The sequence below is a fragment of the Ursus maritimus genome, assembly GCF_017311325.1.
Source record: "Ursus maritimus isolate PB19 chromosome X unlocalized genomic scaffold, ASM1731132v1 scaffold_X1, whole genome shotgun sequence".
NCBI lineage: Eukaryota > Metazoa > Chordata > Mammalia > Carnivora > Ursidae > Ursus > Ursus maritimus.
In genome coordinates, this window is record NW_024423319.1 from 83,433,577 (window position 1) to 83,459,613 (window position 26,037).

Consider the following 26,037-nt stretch of genomic DNA (forward strand, 5'->3'; position numbering starts at 1 on the left):
CCCCCCCCCCCCCCCCCGTCAACCCTCAGCTTGTTCTCTATCATTAAAAGTCTCTTATGGTTTGCTTCACTCTCTTTTTTTCCCCTTTCCATATGTTTATCTGTTTTGTTTCTTGACTTCCACATATGAGTGAAATGATATGGCATTTGTCTTTCAGCAGTTTTTAAAGTGTATTTTTCATAGTTAACAGTTTATATCTGTTAGACGGGTTGGTCTAATAGAAACATCTCAATCATATTAAACTCAAGGTATTTTTATATATGGTGTGAGGTGTGGGTCAAGGGTATTTTTCCTCCAGTACCGATACCCATTTGTTCCAACACGATTTGTTCAAAAACAAAATTCCTTTCCCCCACTGAATTGTATTTGTACCTTTGTCAAAACTCAGTTGTCCATATATGTGTGGGCCTATTTTTGGACTCTCTCTTCTATTCCATTTATATATCTGTTTGTACTTACATCAAAACCACACTATCTGGATTGTTGTAGCTTTATAATAAATCTTAACACTTTTCCTTCTTTTCAAGACTATGTTGGCTATTCTAGGGCCTTTTCCTCTCCGTAAAAACTTTAAAATATCTTTGTCAGTTTTTATCCCCTAAAATTACAAATAATTGATTGAACTAGTCAAATACAATTCAGTAAAGCAACAGATTTCAACATGAAACCAACTTGATTTATACACTAGAGAACACAACACCCACCAACAGCTGAATATACATTCTTTTCAGAGACACATGGATTATTCCCCTAGATAGACCATACACAGAAATCATGCAGAGTATGATTTAAATTAGACAACATAAAGTACATAGACAAGTTCCTTGAAAAATACAACTTACTATGTCTGACAAAAGATGAAAGAGAAAATCTCAATAACCCTATGTCTATGACAGAAATTGAATTTGTTATTAACTTTCCCAGGGAGCCTGATGGCTCAGTCAGTTAAGTGTCTGCCTTTGGCTCAGTTCATGATCCTGGAGTCCTGGGATCGAGCACCGTATCTGGCTCCCTACTCAGCAGGGAGTCTGTTTCTCCCTTTGCCCCTTACCCTGCTCATGTCCTCTCTCTCTCTCACTATCTCTGTCTAAAAAACAAAACAAAACAAAACAACTTTCCCATCAAGAAAATCCCAGGCCCAGATGGTTTCACTGGTGAATTCCATGAAACAGTAAAAGAAGAAATAACAATTTTACACGAACTATTTCAGAAAATAGAAAAGGGAACACTTCACAACTCATTTATGTGGGCAGCATAACCCTAATACCAAAACCTGATGAAGACATTGCAGAAAAAGAAAACTACAATCAATATGACTCATAAAAAATGCAAATACTTTAAAACAAAATACCAGTAAATATAATCCAACAATTTATAATAAGGGTTATATATCATAATCAACTAGTATTTATCTTAGAAATACAAGGTTAATTTAACATTTGAAATTCAACAAACTCACATATTAACCAAATAAAGCAACAACTCATATGATTCCTCTAATAAGATGAAGAAAAAGGATTTGAGAAAATTCAACACGTAACCATGATTAAAAAAAACAAAACCAAAAACAACTCTTCAACAAGCTAGGATTAAAAAAAAACTTCTATACCCCGATAAAGGGCAGCTTCAAAAAACATCATGCATAATGGTATGCATTTTTTTATCCCTAATATCAGGAACGAGGCAAGCATGCTCACACTCACCACTTCTATTCAGCATCAAACTGAAGGGGTTAGTGAAATCAGAGAAGGAAAAGAAATTTTAAAAAAGTATGAAACTAGAAAGGAAAAAGTAAAAGTGTCTCTAAAGTGCTAATGATTACTTACACGAAAAACCTCAAGGAACCTACAAGAAAGCTAATAGGTGGATGTAGGAATGCTTCAGGACACAAAGTCAATGTACAAAACTCAATCATGAGCAACTTATACTAGCAATGAACAATCCGTAATAAATTTTAAAAATCGTCATTTACAATACTGTCGAAAAGTATCAAATACTTAGGGATAAATTTAATTAAGGATGCAGCCTTCTACGCTGAAAACTATAAAACACTGCTGACAGAAATCAAACATTTAAATAAATGCAGAAGGGCCCCTGGGTGGCTCAGTCAGTTAAGCGTCTGCCTTCAGCTCAGGTCATGATCCCAGGGTCCTGGAATTGAGTCCCATGTCGGGCTCCCTGCTCTGCCAGGAGTCTGCTTCTCCCTCTGCCTACCCCCCACTCGTTCTCTCAATCTCTCTTGCTCTTGTGCTCTCTCTCAAATAAATTTAAAAAAATCCTTTAAAATAAATAAATAAATGCAGAAAATATGCCATGCTCGCAGATTGGAAGACTCAATATTGTGAAAATATCAATTCTCCTAACATTGATCTGTAGAGCGAACTCAACTCCAAACAAAAGCCCAGCAGGCTTTTTCAAAAAAAAAAAAAGTGCAAACTGATTATAAAATTTATATGGAAATGCAAATGACCTAGGAGAGCCAAAGTAATTTTTAAAAAGGCAAAGTTGGAGAACTTATCCTACCTGATTCCAAGATTCATTATAAAAGCTACAGTAATAAAGAAAATATGGGTTTGCCAAAAGAACAGTATACATAGTAACTGTATTTTCTGTATTTTTTTCAAGTTTTTAATTTTAATTCCGGTATAGTTAACATACAGTGTTATATTCGTTTCAGGTGTACAACAGAGTGATTCCACAATTCTATACGTTACTCAGCGCTCATCATGGTAAGGGTGCTCTTAATCCCCATCACCTATTTCACCCATCCCCCCACCTCCCCTCTGGCAACCATCAGTTTGTTCTCTATAGTTCAAAGTCTGTTTTTTGTTTTGTCTCTCTCTCTCTCTTTTTCCCCTTTGTTCATTTGTTTTGTTTCTTAAACTCCACATGGGAGTGAAATCATACGGTATCTGTCTTTCTCTGGCTGACTTATTTCCCTTAGCATTATACTCTCTAGCTCCATCCATGTTGTTGTCAATGGCAAGGTTTTGTTCTTTTTTATGGCTGAAGAATATGCCATTTTATACATAATCACATCTTCTTTATCTTATTTTCTGTATTGTTGATGCTTGGCCATGTGGTGCCTTCCTCAGTGCTAGTTAATTCCTAGGGATAGCGAAGAACGCGTTCCCTGTAAGCACACCTTTTATATGCAAACCAACCAATCCAGAGCCCACCTCCACCAACTCTCCTCCTTTGTTAAGCTCTCACAGGCTGAGCCACTAGCCTGGTCTCATCACCTCAGTGCCAGGTACCAGGTACCTAGAGACAGTCCCTATACCCCTGGAGCCCCACTGAGATTACTCAGAACTAGCCAATCCTGAACCTCCCCTGCCTGCTCACTCCGCTTCACCCATTCTTCCCCATGAAAATAACAATAAAGGCTCTTATCCGTGCTTTCCCCTAAAACTGTGGCCTCCTGACTGACCCTAGTGTTTCCTCGTGTGGCCTTGCATGGTATGGCATGTCTCCTCCTCTCGGGAACTGTGAATTACAAACTCTTTTTAATGGCAGTCATCTCTGGATCTGTTGGCCTCACCACGCCTGACTAATATTAAAACCTACATTTTAAAGCGGAAAGGCATATAGATCAATGGAGCAGAATAAAGAGTCCAGAAATAGGTTCACTATATAAAGTCAATTGATTTTGATAAACACGACTGGGAAGTGTAATAGGGAAAAGAAGCCTCTTCAGCCAATGGTTCTGGCACAAGTGGGTATTGTACTGATAAAAATGAAGACGGGGTCCTTACATCGAACATACAAAACGGACTGTAGGTCTAAACTGAGAAAGCTAAAATGCTAAAACTTATGGAACAAAATAGGAGAAAATCTTTGTGACTTTGTGGCAGGCAAAGATTTCTTAAACAGATCACAGAAGCACTAGAAAATTTTAAAAGATGATAAATTAGACTCCATCAAAATCAAAATGTTTACTCTTTGATAGGCACCAGTAAGAAGAGAAAAGTGAAAGCCACCAATTGGAACAAAATGTCGGCAATGTATATATCTGGCATAGGAGTTATATCCAGCAAATATAAACAACTCTGAAAACCCATTAAGAAAGCAAACAACCCAATTAAAAAACGGGAAGATATCTGAACAGACACTTCAAACAAAAATGTACGAATGGTCAATAAGCACACGAAACGATACTTATCATTACTCATCAGAGGAATGCAACTTAAAATCATAATGAGAAACCATTACACATCCACTATAATAGCAAAAATTAAAGAGATTGATGGTAACAGGTGTTGTTAGCAAGGCTGTGGAGCAACAAATTCTTGTGTATTGCTGCTGGAAGTATAAAATCACACAGCCGCTTTGGAAGATAGTTTGGCAATTTCTTATAAAGGCAAGCATACACTTACACAATTAGATGACCCACCAACACCACTCCTAGGTATTTACACACACAAAGACATGCCAGAATGTTCACTACAGCTGTACTCATAATAACCAAATAACAACCACCTGTCATCAACAGGTATGTGGATACACAAATTGCCGTCTATTCAATCATGGAATAGTCTTCAGCATTTAAAAGGAATAAACTAGCAATATACTCAGTAACATGAATCACAGAATCATGATGCTGAACAAATGAAGCCAAACCCAAAAGGGTATAGACAGGATTCCACCCACATGAAACCCTAATAAAGACAAATCTAATCTACAGTGACAGAAAGCCTGTCAATGGTTTGCCTGGGGCCGAAGTGGTGGTGCCTACTGACTACAAGGGGCATGGAGGCTCATTTTTGTGAGAAGGAATGTTCCCCATATCACGATTGGGGTGGTGGTTACACCAGTGTGGACTTTCATCAAACAGGGCACTTCAAATGGATACATTTTACTGTATGTAAATTATATCTTAATATAGTTGATTTATTTAAAAGATAAAAATGTTAAGTGACGGTGATCCCAAGTTCAGCAGATAGGAGAGAGGCATGGCGGCAGGGGAAGCAGAGAGAAGTGAGGAACCTGAAAAGAGAAGAGGAAGTGAGGCTGGTTCTACATGAGTTTCTTGGTATTTTAGAGTTGAGAGGAAGAAAATGAGGAGGAAGAAAGTGAAAAGGTCCTCAGAAGAACAGGAGTGGGGCAACCAACCAGTTTTCAAAGAAGGCAAACCCATTAAAACCTGACAGTATATACTGTAAGAATCTCAGGCCCTGGGGGTGGGGCTTAAGGAATGAAGGATAAAAACGTGATGGAAGGAGAGAACATCCAAAGAAGCAAGATTTATAGGGAGGAAGCCTGGCATATGATCCTGAGTGTAGGAATTACAGCAATTCTCCCGGAGGAAAGCCAGGCAAAAAAGACAGTCGAGTGTTAGAACAGCTGGTACCTAAGAGGCCAATGTTCTCTCTTCTCAAGCAGTTTCCAAAGTTAAGATCCTTCAACAAGGTAGCAATAAATAGCATTTTCAAGGCATAGGCCTCTTAGGAAAAGAAAAGCATTTCCACGTCCCCCATCTGCCTGGATCTCACTCACTCACCTGAACAGCTCTGATGTGGGGTTTTTCTCTCCAAAATCCATGGTTCCTCTCCTTGTTCCAACTTGAAGATGATCTCTGGTTTGGGAACTTCATACCCTGTTAACAGGACATGAGAGAATTGGGTCCAGTTAATTGCTTTCCACTTGTTTTTTGTTTTTTTTTAAAGTAACCACATTTCATTGGGAAAAGAATAATCATCACAGAGGTGAATGGACTGAAGGATCTCAGGCCAACCAAGGACACCACCAGCACACACTTCAGATGGCTCAGAGTACTCAGCAGCTGAGAATGGAAATACTCTCATGGAGGCTCTGTGTTCATTTCCTAGGGCTGCTGTAACACAGTACCAAAACCTGGGTGGCTCAAAACAGTGGGAAGTATTGTCTCGGGCTTCTGGAGCCTCAAGTCTGAAATCAAAGTGCTAGCAGGGCCATGCTCTCTCTGGCAGATACAAGGGAGAATCCTTTGAGTCTTCTAGCTTGTTTGCCAGCTATCTTCGGTGTCTCTTTAGCTTGTAAATGCATCACTCCAGTCAAATGGCCATCTTCTCCCTGAGTGTCTTCACATCGTCTTCCCTCTATATGTGTCTATTTTTTTCCTTTTTTTAAATAAAGATTTTATTTATTTATTTCAGAAACAGCACAAGCTGGGGAGAGGGGCAGAAGGAGAGGGAAGAGCAGACTCCCTGCTGAGCAGAGAGCCCAACACAGGGCTCAACCCCAGGACCCTGGGATCATGACCTGAGCCAAAGGCGTTCACTTAACCAACTAAACCACCCAGGCATCCCCATAATGTGTCTATTTCTATGCCCAAATTTCCCTTTTTTTATAAGGACCCCAGTCATATTAGATTAGGGCCCACTTCAATGAACTCATTTTAACTTGATTACCTCTGTAAAGACACTATGTCCAAATAAGGTCACATTCTGAGGTACTGGGGGTTCAGATTTCCACGTATGTTTTTTTTCAGGGGGACACACAATTCAACCCATTAAACATCTACCCTCTGGCACCCCTGCCACCAAATTCATGTCCTTCCTATGTGCTAAATAAACCATCTGCATCCCAATATCCCGAAGTCTTAATCATTCCAGCATCAAGTCTTAAATTCAAAATCTATCTGAACATCAACTCTAAGTCGCAAATCTTATCACCTAAATCACCCGAATTGGTTATGGGTGTGACGTGAGTATGAGTCATCTCAGGGCAGCTTCTCTCCACACAAACCTGTGAAAGCAGACAACTTACCTACTTCCAAAATGCAATGGTAGGACAGGCATAGGACAGACACTTCCATTTCAAAAGGGAGAGAGTGGAATGAAAAAAGGGATCACAGATCCCAAGAAAGTCCAAAACCTAGCAAGACAAAGCCCATTAGATTTTAAGGCTTGAGAGTGATTCTTATCGGCTCAACGTTCTGTTCTCCAAGCCTACCCGGGTGGTGGCCCCACCCTGCTGGCCCGGGGCCAGGAGTGGCACAATTCACAACTACCTCTACTGGTCCACTAGCAAAATATTTGCTTCCTGTTTCTGTGCCCCTTTCACTCTGCTGTTCTCTTAGTTCTAAAGGGAAGAATGCTTCTGCCAGGAGACACAGTAGTGATTCTACTGAACTGGAAGTTAAGTCTGTTAAATGGACACTTTGGTCTCCTCGTGTCTCTGAATCAAAAGGCAAAGAAGGGAGTTACTGTGCTGGCTGGGGTGACTCATCCTGACTACTCAGGGGAAACTGGACTGCTACCCCACAATGGAAATAAGGAAGAGTGTCTGGAATACATGTAATCCCTTAGGGCATTTCTTAGTACTACCATGTCCTGTCATGAAAGTCAACAGGAACTACAACAATCCAATTCAGGCAGGACTACTAATGGCCCAGATCCTTTAAGAATGAAATTCTGGGGGGCACCTGGGTGGCTCAGTCAGTTAAGTGCCTGTCTTTGGCTCAGGTCATGATCTCAGGGTCCTGGGATAGAGTCCTGAGTCGGATACCCTGGTCAGCGGGGAGCCTGCTTCTCCCTCTCCCTCTGCCTGTCCTACCCTCTTGCATGCGCGCTCTCTCTCAAATAAATAAGTAAAATCTTTAAAAAAAAAGAATGAAGTTTTGGGTCACCCCACCAGGTAAAGAACCACAATCTGTTGAGGGGTTTGCTGTGGGCAAAGAAAACAAGGAATGGTTAGTGAAAGAAGGAGTTCTATCTTAAGACTGCAACACAGACACTGTCTCAGTGTGCAGTCTACTGGCCTGCACTGCGGATTTCGGATTACAACATGACCTCACTCGAATTTCCAGCCTGCAGGCCTGCCCTATAAATTTCAGACTTGTCGGTCCCTGCAATCAGGCGAGCCAGTTCCTTAAATAAATCTCTTCCCCGGACTCTGTGTACATGTATTCATTCTCCCTGTCTCTCTTTCTCTATATAGGTAGGTATGTAGGTATTTATAGTGTGTGTGTGTGTGTGTGTGTGTGTGTGTGTGTACTCTGTATGTATGTGTGTATATATATATAAACACACACCCATATCTTATTGATTCCATTTCTCTGGAGAAGCATAATACAGATTTTGAGAGTGGTGCTAGAGGAACAGAATACTAAGAATGACTTTTCTGAACGGGTTATAGGGGTTTCTAGAATTGGTTCCCTACTCCGATTAGATGTGAAGGCACCAACGACTCTATTTCCAGTAGTAAAGAGCACACGGTCCATGGGGTGATGTGGCAAAAGAGCTACACGAAATATCACCGCTGGATACTTCTCATCAAATGCTTGTGAGAGGCATGGTTCTGGGTGACCTTGTATTTGACACCTTAGAAATTTTTGTGAAACTTACAAGTATAAGATTGCCAGCTGGCTCCTAATTGTGCTGGACAAAGCGGGAGGGAAAAGGATGAACTCAGGGATTTGATTTCCCAGCTCAAGCGCTACATAAATGACCCAAAAATTGCTATGTCTGTCCTGAAAGAAACCCCTAACTTCTGTAGCCCCAGAGCTGATATTGCTGAAAACCAAACCCAGAGTCTCATCCTGGGAGTGGCTACGTTACAACACAGATAGAATTCCCAACCTTACAGGGTGTCTGCTATTAAGGTAAGGGGACCGACTGAAAGGAATCCAGAAAATTGGAACGGACATATATGAGGACACTGAACTTCTAAGTTCTGATGAGTCTCCTTTCCGAGCAGAAGCAGCCCTCTAGCCCTGTCTGCGAAGACTAACCCTACTTTGCCTGAGAATCCCGCAACGGTCTCCCCTGAGGTACTTGCCTTGCAAGATACTGCTGATTTCTCTCACGACCTACTCCCACCACCCTTATTTGCTTCTCGACCTAGAACTAGACTCAAGTCTCATCAGGGCCCAAAGGGGGAGGTATACTGTAATCCAGGAGGAGGTGCAAGAGATCTGTATTATTTGTCCAATTTATACAGACAGAAAGCTGGGAAAGCTGGGTGCAAATGGATATTTAAGAGTATGGGATAATGGAAAGGACATAAAGTTGGATCGATCAGGCCAAATGTGTTGATGCGTGCACACTAAGCAGCAAGGGTTAGAAAGGGCTCGAACATTTTGTTTGGCTGGCTGAAACATGGATGAAAATGTGGCTTGTACCAAATGCAATTGAAATGGAGAGTGCTTTGGAAGATCTCTCTATACTACAGAGAAAGGCATCCAAGGTCTTCGGGAGATTGGCATGTGCAAGTGGATTTATCATGTAAGACATGCTCTCCCACACTGGCAGGGTCCAGAGGACACACCTGTCACCATGACTGGGAAGTTAGGGGTTTCTTTCAGGACATAGCAATTTGTGAGGGGGGGGGCAGTATTCTTGAAGAGCTCTGTGATTGCTCTTCTCTGTAGGACTCAAATTGGGAAACCCCAATGCCATGGGAGTAGTTGGGTCCTGGGGTGACGGGGCCAAATGGGGGCACTGAATTGCTAAACGCAAGGTGTACGTGGTTACTATAATGTACAGCAGGGTCAAAGCAGTGATCAGAAGAGTCTGACCCGCAGAGACCCATGGTGTTGGCCAGTTGATTATGGTGCCCCTAGAAAAGAAAGAGATGAGCTGTCTATTAAATTCTTACTTGATCTGCATTAAGAGAAGAGTTCTAGGTCAAGTGAACAGAAGTCTAACGTGAAACATAAAAACAGTCTCAGCTCTTCAATCAATTTCAGACTTGAGCCAGTTTACAGACCCAGAATCCTTTGAACGAAGGAGAGCCCGGGTCCTCTGAGAGAGGACCCCACTACACCGTCAAAATGTATACCGCTAATCTTTCTCTTCCCTACAGGGATTTATAGCCCTTTATCAGGGTGACTGTGCAGGGAGGGAAAGGACATAATGAGGCCTTTCTGAGATTACTGGAGATCAGTTCTGAACTGACACGAATTCCAGGAGACCCAAGATGTCACCATGGCCCACCAGACAGCACAGGGGCTTATGAGAGTGAAGTCATCAACTGAGTTTCAGCTAGCTCCATCTCACAGGGGGCCCTGCAGGCCCCCCAGTCCATCCTGTAGTTATTTCCCAGGTTCAGGAACGCAAATTTAGAATATAGATACTCAGCAACTGGCAGAATACCCATCCTGGTTCCCTGACCCGTGCAGTGAGGACTATTATGGTGAGAAGGGCCAAGTGGAAGCTACTAGAACTGCCTCTACTAGAAAAATAGTAAACCAAGAGAAATACTGCATTCCTGTAGGAATTGCAGAGATCAATGCCACCATCAAGAACCTGAAGGATGCAGGGGTAGCGAGTCCCACCACATCCCCATTCGACTCACCTCTTTGGCCTGTGCAGAGGACAAACAGATCTTGGAGAACATAGCTCATCATGAGCTTACCCAGGTGCTAACTTCAATAGCAGCTGCTGGACCAGATGTGGGTTCATTGCTTAAACAAACTAACACATCCCTTGGTACCTGGTGAATAGCTATTGATCTGGCAAATGTGTGGGTTTGTCTTTGGATTTTTGGGTTTTTGTTGCGGTTGTTGTGTATTTTTGTTTTTGTTTTTGCAATACCTGTTATTAAAGACTACTAGAAGCAGTTTGTTTTCAGCTGGCAAGGCCAACTATATATATGTGTGTGTGTGTATATATATGTGTGTGTGTATATATATATATACACACACATACCTTCACTGTCCTACCTCAGAGGTATATCAGCCCTCCAGTCCTACATCATAATTTAGTCTGTAGGGATCCTGACTGACTTTCCCTTCCACAAGGTATCACATTGGTCCATTACACTGATGCCATTATGCTGACTGGACCTGATGAATGAGAAGTAGTAACCACTCTTGACTTACTGGTAAGATATTTGCATGGCAGAGGGTAGGAAATAAATCTGACCACAGTTTAGGGGCCATCCACCTTGGGGAAATTTCTAGGGGTAGAGCAGTATGGATCCACCAGACCCCCAGAAATTTCTAAGTAAAGAATAAGTTTTTGCCTCTGGCTCTTCCTACAAATAAAAAGAGGGACAATGGCTACTGGGCCTCTATGGACTTCAGAGGCAATATGTTCCTCAAACGGGCGTGTAACTCTGCCCCATTTACCATGTGATCCAAAAAACTGCTAGTTTTGAGCAGAGCCCAGAACAAAAGAAGGCTCTGCAACAGGTCCAGAGTGCCATATGAGCTTCTCTGCCACTGGGGCTGTATGATCTGGTAGATCCAGTGGTGCTTCGAGTGTCGGTGGCAGATGGGGATGGCGCCTTTGGCAGGCCCCTATAAAGGTGAATCACAGAGCAAATCTTGGGATTTTGGAGCAAAGCCCTACCATCCTCTGAGGATAACTGCTCTCCTGTTGAGAAACAGCTTTTGGCTCGCTACTAGGTCTCAGTTTACTTGCTTGCTGAATTTAAGCATATCTGTCAGTGGAAGAAAGGAAACTTAACAGGGACTCCTTTGGTAATGGTCAGTGAACACGGACGAGCCCACACAGTGGTAGGACATGAGAAATATGGCAAACGGTAAATAACCACTCAGAGGGGGGCCCGAGTCCTTCTGTTCAAGCCCCCACCTGCGGATGGTGTGAGGTCAGTAGCAGCCCCTGGAGCACCGAGCCTGAGTCCTCTCAGAGTTGTGCTGCTCGGGCACACAGCCCAAGGTGGGTGGCAAGCTCCTTCTAAGGCTAAATGATGGCACAAACTCAATCGTCAACAAATACCGGAAAGGAACGTTGAAAAGCACTTTAAAGAGCGAATTCAAGAGAGCACGAAGTTGTTATGAGGTGTGACCTCAGATGAGATGTGGCAACTCCACACCCTTGACCCTGGGTGGTGGCTCTGCCCCTTCAGGCCTGGAACCACGTAAGGTGGCTTGCCCTCTGGAACTGAGGAGGTGATGGTCTGTCACATCCCATTTTGCCAGCCTGGGCCCTCAGAACAATCCTTAGAGTCATTCATCCCTCTTCCAGAAGGCTAACGCATGTGCGCAGCTGAACAGTTTTACCAGTCCATCTCCTACCCGTAGAATCCCAGATACCCTACCGCCTTCCCTCACTGTTTCCTGTCTCTGTCTTCTTCACTCGAAGCTGGAAATGTTTCTACTGACATGGTTGATGGGATCCACAAGCCATTCATCTGATCTCTTTAGCAACTGGTTGTGCATACCTTTGGTGTTCTTTCCAGAGTCCATCTCATGTTTCGCAGTATGGATAGGCTGAACATTTTCCAAATCTTCAAGTTCTGCTTCTTCTCTTACTAACGATTCCTCTCCAATGTCTCTCTTTCCTCCACCATTTTATGGTAAGCAGCAAGGAAAGCACAGGCCATGCCTCTAACACTTTTGCTTAGAAATTTCCACAGCTAACTATCCAAGTTTATCACTTACGATTTCTGCTTTTCACCCAACAGAACACAATTTAGTCAAGTTCCCTGCCACTTTTTAACACGGATCTCCTTTCCCTCCAGTTTCCAGTAACACCCTCCTCACTCCATCGGATACCTCACCCAAAGCCCCTTTAACATCCATATTTCTACCAGCGATCTCTTCAAGGCAATGGAGGCTTTTGCTATCAAGCACCTAAAACCTTTCTAGCCTCTACCCATTGTCCAGTTCCAAAGCCACGTCCATGTCTTTTCCCGTATTTGTTACGGCAGCACCCCACTTCCCAAGTACAAAAATCTGTATTAGTTTCCTAAGACTGTTATAACAAAGTGCCAGCAGCTGGGCAGCTCAAAATATCAGACGTTCACTGCGTCACCGTTCTAGAAACCAGAAGTCCGAAATCAAGGTGTCAGGAGGGCCATGCTCTTTTTGAAGGAGAACCTTCAAAACAGGAAGGAACTCTTCCATGCTTCTCTCTGAGCTCCTGGTGGCCTCGGGCATGTCTCGCCTTACAGAGGCGTCACTCCAGTGACCTGGCCATCCTCTTTTCCTACGTGTCTTCACACTGTCTTTCCTCTGTGTGTGTCCGTCTATGTGTCTAGATTTCCCTTATTTTAAGTCCACTGGTCATACTGGATTAGGACCCACCCTAAAGACCCTGTTTAAGCTTGGTTACTTGGGTAAAGACCCTAATTCCAAAAAAGATCATATCCCGAGGTGCTTAGTCCTAACCAAGGTTAGGACTTAAACATAGCTTACTTGGAGGATACGATTTTACCCATAACATGCTCCTCGGAGTATCTTCGAAGGGCTGTGCTTACCCACTGACAGCAGGTGACTGTAGTTCTCCAGCGTCACATCCTGGTACAGGCGCCTCTGAGCAGGGTCCAGTTGCTGCCACTCCTCCCTGCTGAAGTCCACAGTCACATCCTCGAATGACACGGAGACCTGTAACAACACACTCCTGTTCAAGGCGACATGGTCAGCAGCGGGGGATAGGGAGAGGATCAGTACGAAATTATTTTTAATGATTTTTCTCTCCAGAATATGCTCACAATATGTCTATTAAATACCTAGTTATATATAATGATGTGTAGCATATAAATATCTAATTGTAAATTTTTGCCATTCATTGTATACGGCATTTAGTCAGTCTTTTTTTTTAAGATTTTATTTATTTATTCACGAGAGACAGAGAGAGAGAGAGAGAGAGAGAGAGGCAGAGGCAGAGGGAGAAGCAGGCTCCCCCAAGGAGCAGGGAGCCCGATGAGGGACTTGATCCCAGGACCCTGGGATCATGACCTGAGCTGAAGGCAGATGCTTCACCGACTGCGCCACCCAGGCCCCCCAGTCTTTCATTTTTAAAAATAATAATTTTGTACAGGATTTGACCTTGATGCTATTTTGTTGTTCGTTTTAATGGGAAGTCTGTGTTCTATAACTTTTATTTGTTTTTATTTTACAGCCATTTATTGTGCTCCAGTGAAAAAGAAAGTGCTCGCATTACGAACGCGACTGTCACATCCACATATGCCAGTCGCAGCAAACCAAACCACATGTGTCCGTCCACTGGGTCTCCGGGCATGCAGTTTGCTTCCACTGCAGGAATGGGGAGGGGGCAGGCCAAACCTGGGCTCTGGGGGTTTTGCTTGGGGGGGGACTTCTTGTCCTGGGGGGACCCACCTGTAAGGGAGTCAGGGGACAGCTAGGGGTAGCTTTGCTCAGTGCATCATTTAGGTGCTGTTGGGAACACCCGGCTCAATGTTGGATCCCGCAGCGCTCTGAGGAGGAGGGCCCCTCCCCCACCACAGGCTCCCCAGTCCGAACCCCCAGTGTTAACCCTGTAGGCAGATGCCAGGGTGCTGGAGGACGCCATGCAGGGGGAGGGGATGGTGGAGCCGGCTCAGCCCTGCCGAGAGCAGCAGGCTGTTCTCCAGGGAGAGCCTCCCTGGAGTGAAGGCAGGGTGGGGGGCCCAGGGCCCCAGGCTGAGTTGTAGTAGTTGTGTGGGTGGTGGTTGTGGGTAGGCTAGCCCGGCTGAGTATTGAGGCATCAGGCAGTACTTGGGGTCACAGACCTGGCACAGCAGCCCATACACTGTCACGCTCTGCCATGAGGCCCCCTTGTTGCTGCCCATCTGCAGACTGGCGTTGAGCACGTCACAGTGCTCCATGCCCAGCCCTGGCTTGAGGATCTGTTGCTTGGTCCCGGGTGCAGTCAGGCCGGCCAGGCTGGCTCCCTTGTTGGTAACTACCTGCAGGCTGATGGTGGCCTAGACCAGGGGCTGGTCCTTACCCAGCTTGGGGTCATAGAGGTGGCGCCAGGGGCCATAGGCCGTCACGCCCTGCTGGCTAGCAAACCTGTTGGTGCCAATCTGTAGCCTGATGATGTTCGGCCCTTCTCTTAGCTTCTCTGGCTCAAATTTCTGTTCCTGCTTCTCTGCATACTTCACCCCTACACTCACCTCATTCCCTTTCATCTTGGCCATGGCTGGGGGTGTGCACTGCACCTGGGTGCGGTCGGTATTCTCAAACAGGTCATGGGCCTCAAAAATGTCATGGGCCCTCACCCTATATTTGGTGATGGCCTTGATGCAGTTGCCAATGTTTTCCAGCAGGTGCCAATTTTGGGTCGACTTACCGACCTTTTTCATGGAGCCTGGCTGGAACTTACTGATGAACTGCAAAGAATGATGCCATCTTAGAGGCCGTCCATGAAACTGTTGCCGATGCTGTGCCCTATCACCCCCTCGATTCATTCTCGAAGCTCCCGCTCCCGCTTGTGATTGTACTTTTGGGCCAGCTTGTTCTCGACCTCAACAGACAACCCATAGGCGGGGCCCTGGTTGAAGTGAGCAAAGGACATGCTGGCTGGTGGTGGGCAGCAGTGGCAGTGGCACTGAGGACCAAGGGAGCAGCTAAGGCTCCGTCTGCCTGTGTTCTATAACTTCTAGAAGGAAGCATGCATACTTTTTTTTTTTTAACTTTACATAGCTCCCTCTACTGTTGTTTAATTAATTCTTCACAAATATGGCCATTTTCTCTTCATGCCTTTTTACTGCTCATTTCTAATTTAATTCTGTAGTGTTCAGGAAATATATTCTGTATGATTTCAACATACGGTCTATCTGGGAGCATGTTTCATGTGTCCCTGGAAAAGAACATATATTCAGCCATTGACAGCTGTAGTAGACTATAATATATAAATCAAGTTGGCTGAGTGTTGTTGAAATTTTCTATCACCACCCTCACTTGTCTTCTACTTGTTCAACCAATTATTTGTCAACTTTCTGGTAAAAACTGGCAAGGAAATGTTCAAGTTTATATGGCTATGCAAAGGACCTAGAATAGCCAAAGCAAGAAACAGTGTTGAGGATTTATATGTAATGATAAGTCTTACCGTAAAGCTATGATACTTCGGACAGTATGGTATTGATGTAGGTACAGACAGATATATCAATGGAGAAGAATAGAGAATCCGGAAACAGAACCACACACATATGGACAACTGTTTATTTGACAAAGGTACCAAAGTAATTCAATGGGGAAAAGGAAAGTCTTTTCAAAAAATTGTGCTTGAACAATGGATATGTTTTGGAGGAAAAAACAAACCTTGACCCATAGCTTACACCACATAAAAATTAACAGTAATTAAGTTCCAGTATGACTGAGTTAATTTTATCAGACCAACTTTCACATAGATAACTATACTCTGAACAAAATATTTTGAAAAACCTATCTGGAGACACTGAAGAGTAACAAAAATCAGGTATTTACTGGAAGAGAACTGACAATTAGAAGAAGGGATGGCACTGGATGTGTTTACCAAGTTTACAGCCTTCTGCTTGTAAACAGACCTAGTCACTGCCATGCAGGGTAACTACAATTCCACTAGAAAAACTTCAGTCTTACTGACTTGAAGAAGCAAAGGAGAGTTTTGCGGTCATCATGACCACCAGAAAGTCCAGGGAGATTTCAGATCAAAAAAGGTGCCTAAGATCTGTGTGTTAATTCTTCCTAATCTCTGGTTGAATAAATTAACTAAATTTGAGTTACCACACACCACAGAGGAGACAGTTGCCAATTTGAGTCCAGCCAAATTAGGTGCTTGCTAAACCAAATGAAACAAAAAAATCAGCGATCTTCAGGGGGAAATAAACAGAATTCAAAAGGTCTACGATATGATTCACAACAACCAAGATAACAGCTGAAAATAATCAACATAGAAAGAAACAGAAAGGTACCGAGAAAAATAAAAGAGGTTCAACAGGAAATGTGATCAGAGACTGACCCTGAACTGATTCAAATGCTGGAATTAGCGGTAAAGGATTTTAAACCAGCTGTCTATAAGCATGCTCAAGAACATAAAGAAAAACACATTCACAGTGAAAGAATAATACGATAGTTCAACTGAGAAGAACTATAAAAATAACCACCTAGATTACTATGAACAATTTTATGTGAACAAACTGGACAACCTAGAAGAAATAGATAAATTTCTAGAAACACACAACCTACCAAGACTGAATCATGAGAAAACAGAAAATCTAAACAGACTGAATACTAATAAGGAGACTGAATCAGTAATCAAAAACCTCTCAACAAAGAAAAGTCCAGAATCAAACAGCTTCACTAGGAATTCCACCAAACATTCAAAGAAGAATACCAATCCTTCTCAAACTCTTCCAAAAAACAGGAGAGAATGGAACACTTTGAAATTCATCTAACGAGGTCAAAATTACCCTGATACCAAAACCAGACACCATAAGACAAGAAAATTATAGCTCAATATCCCTGATGAATACAGATGCAAAAATCCTCAACAAAATATTACCAAAATGAATTCCACAATCCATTAAAATAATCATGCAAAATGATCAAATGGGATTTATTCCAGTGATATAAGGATGGTTCAACAACAGCAAATCAATGTGACACATCACACATTAACAAAATAAAGGATAAAAATCATATGATCATCTCAACAGATGCAGAAAAAGAATTTAACAAAGTTCAACATCCATTTATGATAAAAACTCTCAATAAAGCTGGCATAGAGAGAAGGTATCTCAACACATTAAGAACCATATATGACAAGCACACAGCTAACGTCATAATTAACAGTGGAAAGCTGAAAGCTTTTCTAAGATCAGAAACAAGACAAAGATGCCCACTCTTGCCACTTTTATTCAAGGGTATTGGAAGTCCTAGCCAGAGCAATTAGGCAAGAAAAAGAAATAAAAGGCATCCAAATTGAAAAGGAAGATGGCAAACTGTCGCTATTTGCAGATGACATCATATTATACATAGAAAACCCTAAAGATTCCACCAAAAAAATCTGTTAGAACTAAAAAATGAATTCAATAAAGTCGCAGGTCACAAAAATCAATATACAAAAATCTGTTGTGTTTCACTAATAAATTATCAGAAAAAGAAATTAAGAAAACAATCCCATTTATAAACACATTAAGAAAAATACCTCTGTTTAAAAAAAAAGAAAAAGAAAAAAAAGAAAAATACCTAGGAATAAATTACCCAAGGAGGTAAAAGAACTATACATTGAAAATTATAACACATTGATAAAAGAAACTAAATAAGACAAGTAAATAGAAAGATATTCTGTGCTCATGGATGGGAAGAATTCATATTGTTAAAATATTACCAAATTACCAATATTACCATATTACCAAAAACAATCTACAGATTCACTGCAATCCCTGTCAAAATTCCAAAGGCATTTTGCAGAGAAATAGAACAAACCTGAAATATTTATGGAACCACAAAAGACCCTAAATAGCCAAAGCAATCTTCAGAAAGAACAAAGCTGGAAGTATCACAACCCAGATTTCAAACTGTATTACAAGGCTATAACAATCAAAACAGTACGTTATTAGCATAAGAACAGACACTTTAAATCAACGGAATAGAAGAGAGCGCCCAGAAAGTAGCCCACCCATACATGGCCAATTAATTTACAACAAAAGGGACGAAAATATACAATGGAGAAAGAACAATCTCTTCAACAAATAGTGTTAGGAAAACTGGACAACTACATGCAAAACAATGAAATTGGACCACCTTCTTACACCAAACACAAAAATAAATTCAAAATGGATTAGGGGTGCCTGGGTGGCTCAGTTGTTAAGCGTCTGCCTTCGGCTCAGGGCGTGATCCCAGAGTCCTGGGATTGAGCTCTGCATCGGACTCCTCCGCTGGGAGTCTCCTTCTTCCTCTCCCACTCCCCCTGCTTGTGTTCCCTCTCTCGCTGGCTGTCTCTCCCTCTGTGTCAAATAAATAAATAAAATCTTTTTAAAAAACCAAAAAACCAAAATGGATTAAAGACTTAAATGTGAGATCTGAAACCATAAAACTCCTAGAAGGAAACATAGGCAATAATCTCTTTAACGTCAGTCTAAGCAACATTTTTTGTAAATATGTCTCCTCAGGCAAGGGAAACATAAGCAAACATAAACTATTGGCACTACACCAAAATAAAAAGCTTACGCACAGCAAAGGAAACCATCAACAAAACAAAAAGGCAGCCTAGTGAAAGGGAGAAGATATTTGCAGATGATATATCTGATAAGGTGTTAATATCCAGAATACATAAAGAACTTATAAAACTCAATTCCAAAATAAACCCCCCACCAAATAATCTGATTTAACAATAGGCAGAAGACCAGAATAGAAATTTTTCCAAAAAAGACACACATGAAAAGATGCTCAACACCACTGATCATCACGGAAATGCAAATCAGAACCACAGTGAGTTATCACCTTACACCTGTCAGAATGGCTAGAATCAAAAAGAAACAACAAGTGGTGAGGATGTGGAGAAATGGGAACCCTTGTGTACTGTTGGTGGGAAGGGAAATTGGTGCAGACACTGTGGAAAATCACGTGGCGGTTCCTCAAAAAATTAACAATAAAGTACCATATGATCCAGCAATTCCACTACTGGGTATTTACCCAAAGAAAATGAAATCACTAATTCAAAAAGATACATCACCCCTTTGTTAACTGCAGCATTACTTACAATAGCCATGATATGGAGGCAACTCAAGTGTCCATCGATAGATGAATGGATAAAGAAGATGGGGTATATAAAACAAAATATTACTCAGCCATAAGAAAGAGTGAGATCTTGCCATTTGTGACAACATGGATGGACCTAGAGGGTATTATGCTAAGCAAATTAAGTCAGACAGAGAAGACAAATACCACATGATTTCACTTATATGTGGACTCTAAAAAACAAGACAAACGAACAAACAAAAAAACAGACTCTTAAATACAGAGAGCAAACTGGTGGTTGCCAGAGGAGATGGGTGAAATAAAGGGGATTAAGAGGTACAAACTTACAGTTATAAAATAAGTAAGTCATGAGATGAAAAGTACAGCAAAGAAAATACAGTCAATGATACTGTAATAATGTATGGAGACTACACTTATTGTACTGAGCACTGACTAATATATAGAATTGCTTAATCAAGATACTGTACACCTGAAACTAACATGACATTTTACGTTAGTTATATTTCAATTAAAAAAAGGAAAAAGACCCTAAAATTAAAAGTGCCCTAAAGAAAACATAAGAGAATATCTTTGCAACACTGGGTCAAGCAAGGATTTCTTGTAGTACAAAAAACAATAAATATGAAAGAGGATTTTGATAAATGGGACCTCACCAAAATTAAAACTCCTGCTCATCAAAAGATGCCATGAAGAGGGGCGCCTGGGTGGCTCAGTCGTTAAGCGTCTGCCTTCGGCCCAGGGCGTGATCCCAGGGTCCTGGGATCGAGCCCTGCATCAGGCTCCCTGCTCCACTGGGAAGCCTGCTTCTTCCTCTCCCACTCCCCCTGCTTGAGTTCCCACTCTCACTGGCTGTCTCCTCTGTCAAATAAATAAATAAAATCTTTAAAAAAAAAAAAAAGATGCCATGAAGAAAATGAAAAATCAAGACACCGCCTGGGAGAAAATATTTGCGACACATACACAAAACACCCATAGTGAGAACACAGAAAGAACTCCTACAAAGTAAGAACAAAAAGACACATAACCCAACTTTTTTAAACGGGCAAAATCCTTGAACAGACACCAAAAAAGATCTACAAATGGCCAATAAAGCATATGAACAGATGTTCAACAGCTTTATCCCTGGTAACTGAACACTAGAAACATTCAAAATGTTCATCGGCAGGTGACTGCATATGCAAATTGTGCTATATTCATACCCTGGAATGCTCAGCAATAAAAAGGGAAGAGCTGGTGACAGACACAACATGTATGAGTCTCCAAAATATTTGTTCGTTTAGAAACAGAAGCCAAACACAGACCAAATGATTCCATTTCTATGATAATCCAGAACAAGCAGAGCTAATCTATAGGGATTAAAAATCTTAAAAAATGGTCGCCTCAGGGGTAGGATACTGACTGGTCAAGGGGATGATGGACCTGTTCTGTATTTTAGTTCGACTGGTGGTTACATAAATATATTTGTCAAAACTCATCAAACTATACATAATTCAATGTCTTTCAAATATAGCTCAGTTTCAAAAAACAAAGAAAACAAAAGCGCGTGTTAGAAATATACTTAGTGTACACTGTAGGCCCCAAAGAGAAAGGAGTTCTACTGGGGGTGTAGGGTTAGGGTCCTTAGAGTTGGTACAGTTCAAAAAAATGTTGGGGGGGGGTAGTAAGTATGATGGAGATACATGGGGGAAATATTCTCTAGAAAAGACAAAGAGAAAGGTATGGAGAAAGGAAAATACATGGTAATTAAGGAAGAACGAATAGCTCTGTAAAAAAGGAGAGAAGACTATAAAATATGTCAGGCAGGTGATTGTAAGAAAAACAGCCCAAGGAAGTATGCTAGAGTCTGATCATGAAAACAGTGTAAATTCTTTTCATAATACAGTTGTACCTTGTTTTATTGGGCTTCCCTTTATTGCATGTTGCTGATACCCCATTTTTTACAAATTGAAGGTTTGCTGCAACCCTGCATTGAGCAAATCTATTAGCACCATTTGTCCAATAGCATTTGCTCATTTCGTGTCTCTGTGTCACATTTTGGTAATTCTCGCAGTATTTCAAACTTTTTAATTATTATTTTCTTTGTTACGGTGATCTGAGATCAGTGATCTTGGATGTCACTACTGTAATTGTTTCGGAGTACCATGAACTGCGTCCATATAAGACAGTCTCCTTGGGCCTCCCTATTCCCTGAGACACAACAATATTGGAATCAGACCCATTAACAGCCCTAGAGTGGCCTCCAAGTGTTCAAGTGAAAGGAAAAGTCACATGTCTCTCACTTTTTTTTAAAGATTTTTTTAAATTTATTTATTCGACAGAGATAAAGACAGCCAGCGAGAGAGCGAACACAAGCAGGGGGAGTGGGAGAGGAAGAAGCAGGCTCATAGCGGAGGAGCCTGATGTGGGGCTCGATCCCACAACACCGGGATCACGCCCTGAGCCGAAGGCAGACGCTCAACCGCTGTGCCACCCAGGCGCCCCCACATGTCTCTCACTTTAGACCAAAAGCTAGAAATGATCAAGCTGAGTGAAGAAGGCCTATCAAAAATGGAGATAAACCAAAAGTTAGGCCTCTTGCCCCAGTTAGCCAAGTTGTGCAATGCAAAGAAAAGTTCTTGAAGGATATTAAAAGTGCTTCTTCAGTGAACACATGACTGTTAAGAAAGTGAGACTACCTTCCGGCTGATATGGAGGAAGTTTGAGTGGTCTGGGAAAGAAGACCAAATAAGCAAACACACTCCCTTAAGCCAAAGCCTAATCCAGCACAAGGCCCGAACTCTCTTCAATGCTGTGAAAGCTGACAGAGGTGAGGAAGCTGCGGAAGAAAAGTCTGAAGCTAGCAGAGGTTGGTTCATGAGGTGTAAGGAAAGAAGCTGTCTCCTTAACATCAAAGCGCCAGGCGGAGCAGCCAAGTGCTGACGGAGAAGCTGTATCAAGGGATCCCGACGATCCAGCTAAGATCGTTCATGAAGATGGCTACATTAAAAAACATATTTTAATGTAGATGAAACAGCCTTCTGTTGAAGGAAGATGCCAGTTGGGACTTCCAGAGCCAGAGGGAAGTCAATGCCTGGTTTCGAAGCTTCAGCGGCCAGGCTGACTCTCTTGTTAGGGGCTAGTGCAGCTGATAACCTTAGGTTGAAGCCAGTGCTCATTTACCATTCTGAGAATCCCAGGGCTCTTAAGAATGATGCTAAACTGACTATAACTCTATAAATGGAAGAACAGAGCCCGGATGACAGCGTATCTGTTTACAACATTACTGGATATTTTAAGCCCACTGTTGAGACCCGCTGTTTAGAGACAAAGATTCCTTTCAAAATATGACTGCTCATTGACAACGCTCCTGGTCAGCCAAGAGCTCTGATGGAGATGGACAAGGAGATGAATGCTGTTCTCACGCCTGCTAACATAACATCCATTCTGCAGCCCATGGATCAAGGAGTCATTTTAACTTTCAAGTCTTACTATTTAAAAAACCCACTTTGTAAGACTATGGCTGCCATAGATGGTGATTCCTCTGATGGATCCGGGCAAAGTAAATTGAAAACCTTCTGGAAAGGATTCACCCATTAAGAACATTCATGGTTCGTGGGAAGAGGTTGAAACTTCACCATTAACAGGATTTTAGAAGACACAGATTCCAACCTACACTCATGGATGCCTTTGAGGGGTTCAACACTTCAGTGGAGGAAGTAACTGCAGATGTGGAGAAACAGCAAGAGAACTAGAATTAGAAGTGGAGCCTGAAGATGTCAGAGAATTGCAGTCTCACGATGAAACTTTAATGGATTGCTTAATGGAGTTGCTTTAACGGAAAGCAATGGAGTTGCTTCTTATGGATAAACAAAAAAAAATGGCTTCTTCTTTTTTTTTTAAGTAAGCTCTACCCCCATCATAGGGCTTGAACTCATGATCTTGAGATCAAGAGTCACATGCTTTACTGACTGAGCCAGCCAGGCGCCCCAGCAAGTGGCTTCTTGAGATAGAATCTACTCCTGGTGAAGCTGCTGTGATGATCACTGAAAGGACAACAAAGGGTTTAGAGTATTACAAACATTCGGTTGACAGAGCAGTAGCAGGGTTGGAGAGGACTGCTCCGATTTTGAAAGAAATTCTACTGTGGGTAAAATGCTATCAAACGGCATCACACGCTACAGAGAAATCACTCATGAAAAGGAAGAGTCAATCCCCACAGCAAACTTCATCATTGTCTTATTTTAAGAAATTGCCACAGTCACCCTGACCTTCAGTGCCCACCACCCTGATCAGTCAACAGCCATCAACACTGAGGCAAGATCCTTCATCGGCAAAAAGATTTTGACTCGCTGAAAGCTCCAGGTGATGGTGAGCATTTTTTAGCAATAAAGTATTTCTTAATTAAGGTAAGTACTTTTTTTTAGACAGAATGGCACTGCACACTCTATAGACTGCAGTAGAGTGTAAACCTACCTTTTATATGCACAGGAAATCAAAAAAATTCATTTGACTCGCTTTATTGCAATATTCCTTTTATTGCAATGGTCTGGATGTGAACCTGAGATATCCCCAAGGTATGCCTGTAGGTCACCACTGAAGTGTTTTATGTATCAGGAAGGAGATATGACTTGAGTTTCATATTAAAATGATTATCTTTCTGGGGCACCTGGGTGGCGCAGTCGGTGAAGCGTCTGCCTTCGGCTCAGGTCATGATCTCAGGGTCCTGGGATCGAGCCCCATGTCGAGCCCCACGTCGGGCTCCCCACTCAGCAAGGAGCCTGCTTGTCTCTCTCCCGTTGCCCCTCCCTCTGCTTGTGGGCTCTCTCTCTCAAATAAATAGAATCTTCTAAAAATTAAAAAAATGATTATCTTTCCTCTAAGTACTACACTTTAGGATAAATAGTTGGTTATGGAATTTTATTCTTTGCAGAAGTATTCCAGCTAATAGGTGCTAATAAAAGCAGAGATCTTCAAAGGGTGTAAAACTATTAGGTGAAAGACTGAAGAAACTTTACCATCTGGCTCAGGTTGATGACCCCTGAACACACTGCGAGAGATAACCAGGCATTACGTTCCTCCTGGAGGTATGAATTAGCAAGCCCTCACCACCACCTATGAAGTATTCTTGCCAAGAAATTAAATCTGAATTGATCAGACCTCTAGGTTTATCAGTTCGAATTAAAATGGAGATACAGGAACTGCTAAATAAATAACCATGAGAATACAACTGGCAAATTCCAAAAATGTGGGACCTAGGTCAGGGCAAAGGGCCCAGTTTCTTCAACAAACAAATAGCAGGGGGGAAAATACAAGGGAGGACAATGTGTCAGACCTGTTACAAATTAAAAGGGACATGAGAGACTATTGACAGACAATTCTCCAGGCATCTCACATTTCTGCATGCCTTGCAAGCAGACTCACTGATGGCTTTTTTTTCTGAACTGTCTTTTTTTTTTTTAAGACTTTACTTATTTATTTGAGAGAGAGAGCGCGCGCACACGAGTACACACACACACACACACACACACACACACACACACACACACACCAGCGAGAGGCGGAGGGGCAGAGGGAGAGGGAGAAGCGGACTCCCTGCTGAGCAGAGAGCCTGACTCAGGGCTGGATCCCAGGGCCCTGGAATAATGAATGACCTGAGCTGAAGGCAGACACTTAACCCGACTGAGCCACCCAGACACCCCCCCACCCCAAACTGTCCTTTCAAGCATGTTTATACAGCAAACAGCCTTAAAAGATAGAGTCCCCCAACTCCAGAGCAAGGGACAGGTTATATAAATTACACTCAAGGTAATTTCAGGTGCCTGGGTGGCTTAGCAGGAAGGCTCAGGGTTGGGCTCCCTGCTCAGCAGGGGGTCTGCTTCTCCCTCTCCCTCTGCCGCCCCCCCCTCCCCCGCTTGTGCTCTCTCTTTCTCCCTCTCTCTCTCTGTCAAATAAATAAATAAAATATTTTTTTAAAAAAGGTAATTTCTCCCTCCAGGCAAAGATCAGGTTGCTCACTATGAAAGATGTGGGGTCCAGAGGCTTGGGGGTTCCTCCCATATAATGGAACCCACTGCATGTGCAAGTATCATCTGGCCTTCTTTGCATCACCCTGTGGGAACTGAGGCTTAGAGAAGCGGCAAATGTTCACATTGGCTCCCACGACTATCCTGAGTATTCAAGTCCTTTGTCTCTGACTCAGCAGTCTCATGTCTTCCGCCAGCCTCCATGAATCTGTGGCAGGCTGTTGTTAGCTTGCAAATGGGATAAAATTTCAGACCCTTTGCAGTTCTTGGAAGTTTGGGTGATTAGGAATGGTTGCGCCCAGAGATGGGGCTTTCCAGAAAAGGGAAGAATGAAGGCGTCGTGGGCTTCTGTGGTAGGCAGAATGATGACCCTATCACCATTACCACAAAGATGTTCACGTCCTAATCCCTGGGACCTGGGACCTTTGAGGGAAGTCCATGGGAACCAACAATGAATATGTTGACCTTATGAAGGTTCCCCTGTCACATAAAACTTATATGAAGTAAATATGTATGCTCTTCTCTTATTAATCTGTCTTTGTCAGTTTCATTTTCAGACCAAGCCAAGGACCCTAAGAAGGTCAACCTAAACTTTTTCCTCCCTTAAACGATCATGAAAATGGGCAGCGAGTGCCCCCAGATTAAAGTGGATATGCAAAAAAAAAAAAAAAAAAA

General features: G+C 42.4%; 1 protein-coding gene, 1 long non-coding RNA gene and 1 pseudogene across 10 annotated transcripts in view; 1 reads left to right on the top strand and 2 right to left on the bottom strand.

Annotated features, from left to right (window-relative positions):
• ZNF81 (zinc finger protein 81) overlaps positions 1-26,037 on the bottom strand; it is a 352,185-nt gene that overhangs the window by 14,182 nt on the left and 311,966 nt on the right. For 8 of the 9 annotated variants that reach the window (XM_008692403.2, XM_040632368.1, XM_040632361.1 and 5 more), the window contains 2 exons: positions 13,150-13,276; positions 5,501-5,596 (listed from right to left, as the gene is read on the bottom strand). In XM_008692403.2, coding sequence (XP_008690625.2) covers positions 5,501-5,596; positions 13,150-13,276 — 223 coding nt within the window. Of the gene's footprint in view, positions 1-5,500; positions 5,597-6,747; positions 6,893-13,149; positions 13,277-26,037 lie in introns of those variants that run through there. The other variant, XM_040632370.1, reaches the window with a different exon arrangement.
• On the bottom strand, positions 13,668-15,404 carry LOC103666723 (annotated as a pseudogene).
• On the top strand, positions 23,087-26,016 carry LOC121103241. Its single transcript, XR_005835380.1, has 2 exons — positions 23,087-23,707; positions 25,908-26,016. It is a non-coding gene; the product is annotated as an uncharacterized LOC121103241 (long non-coding RNA).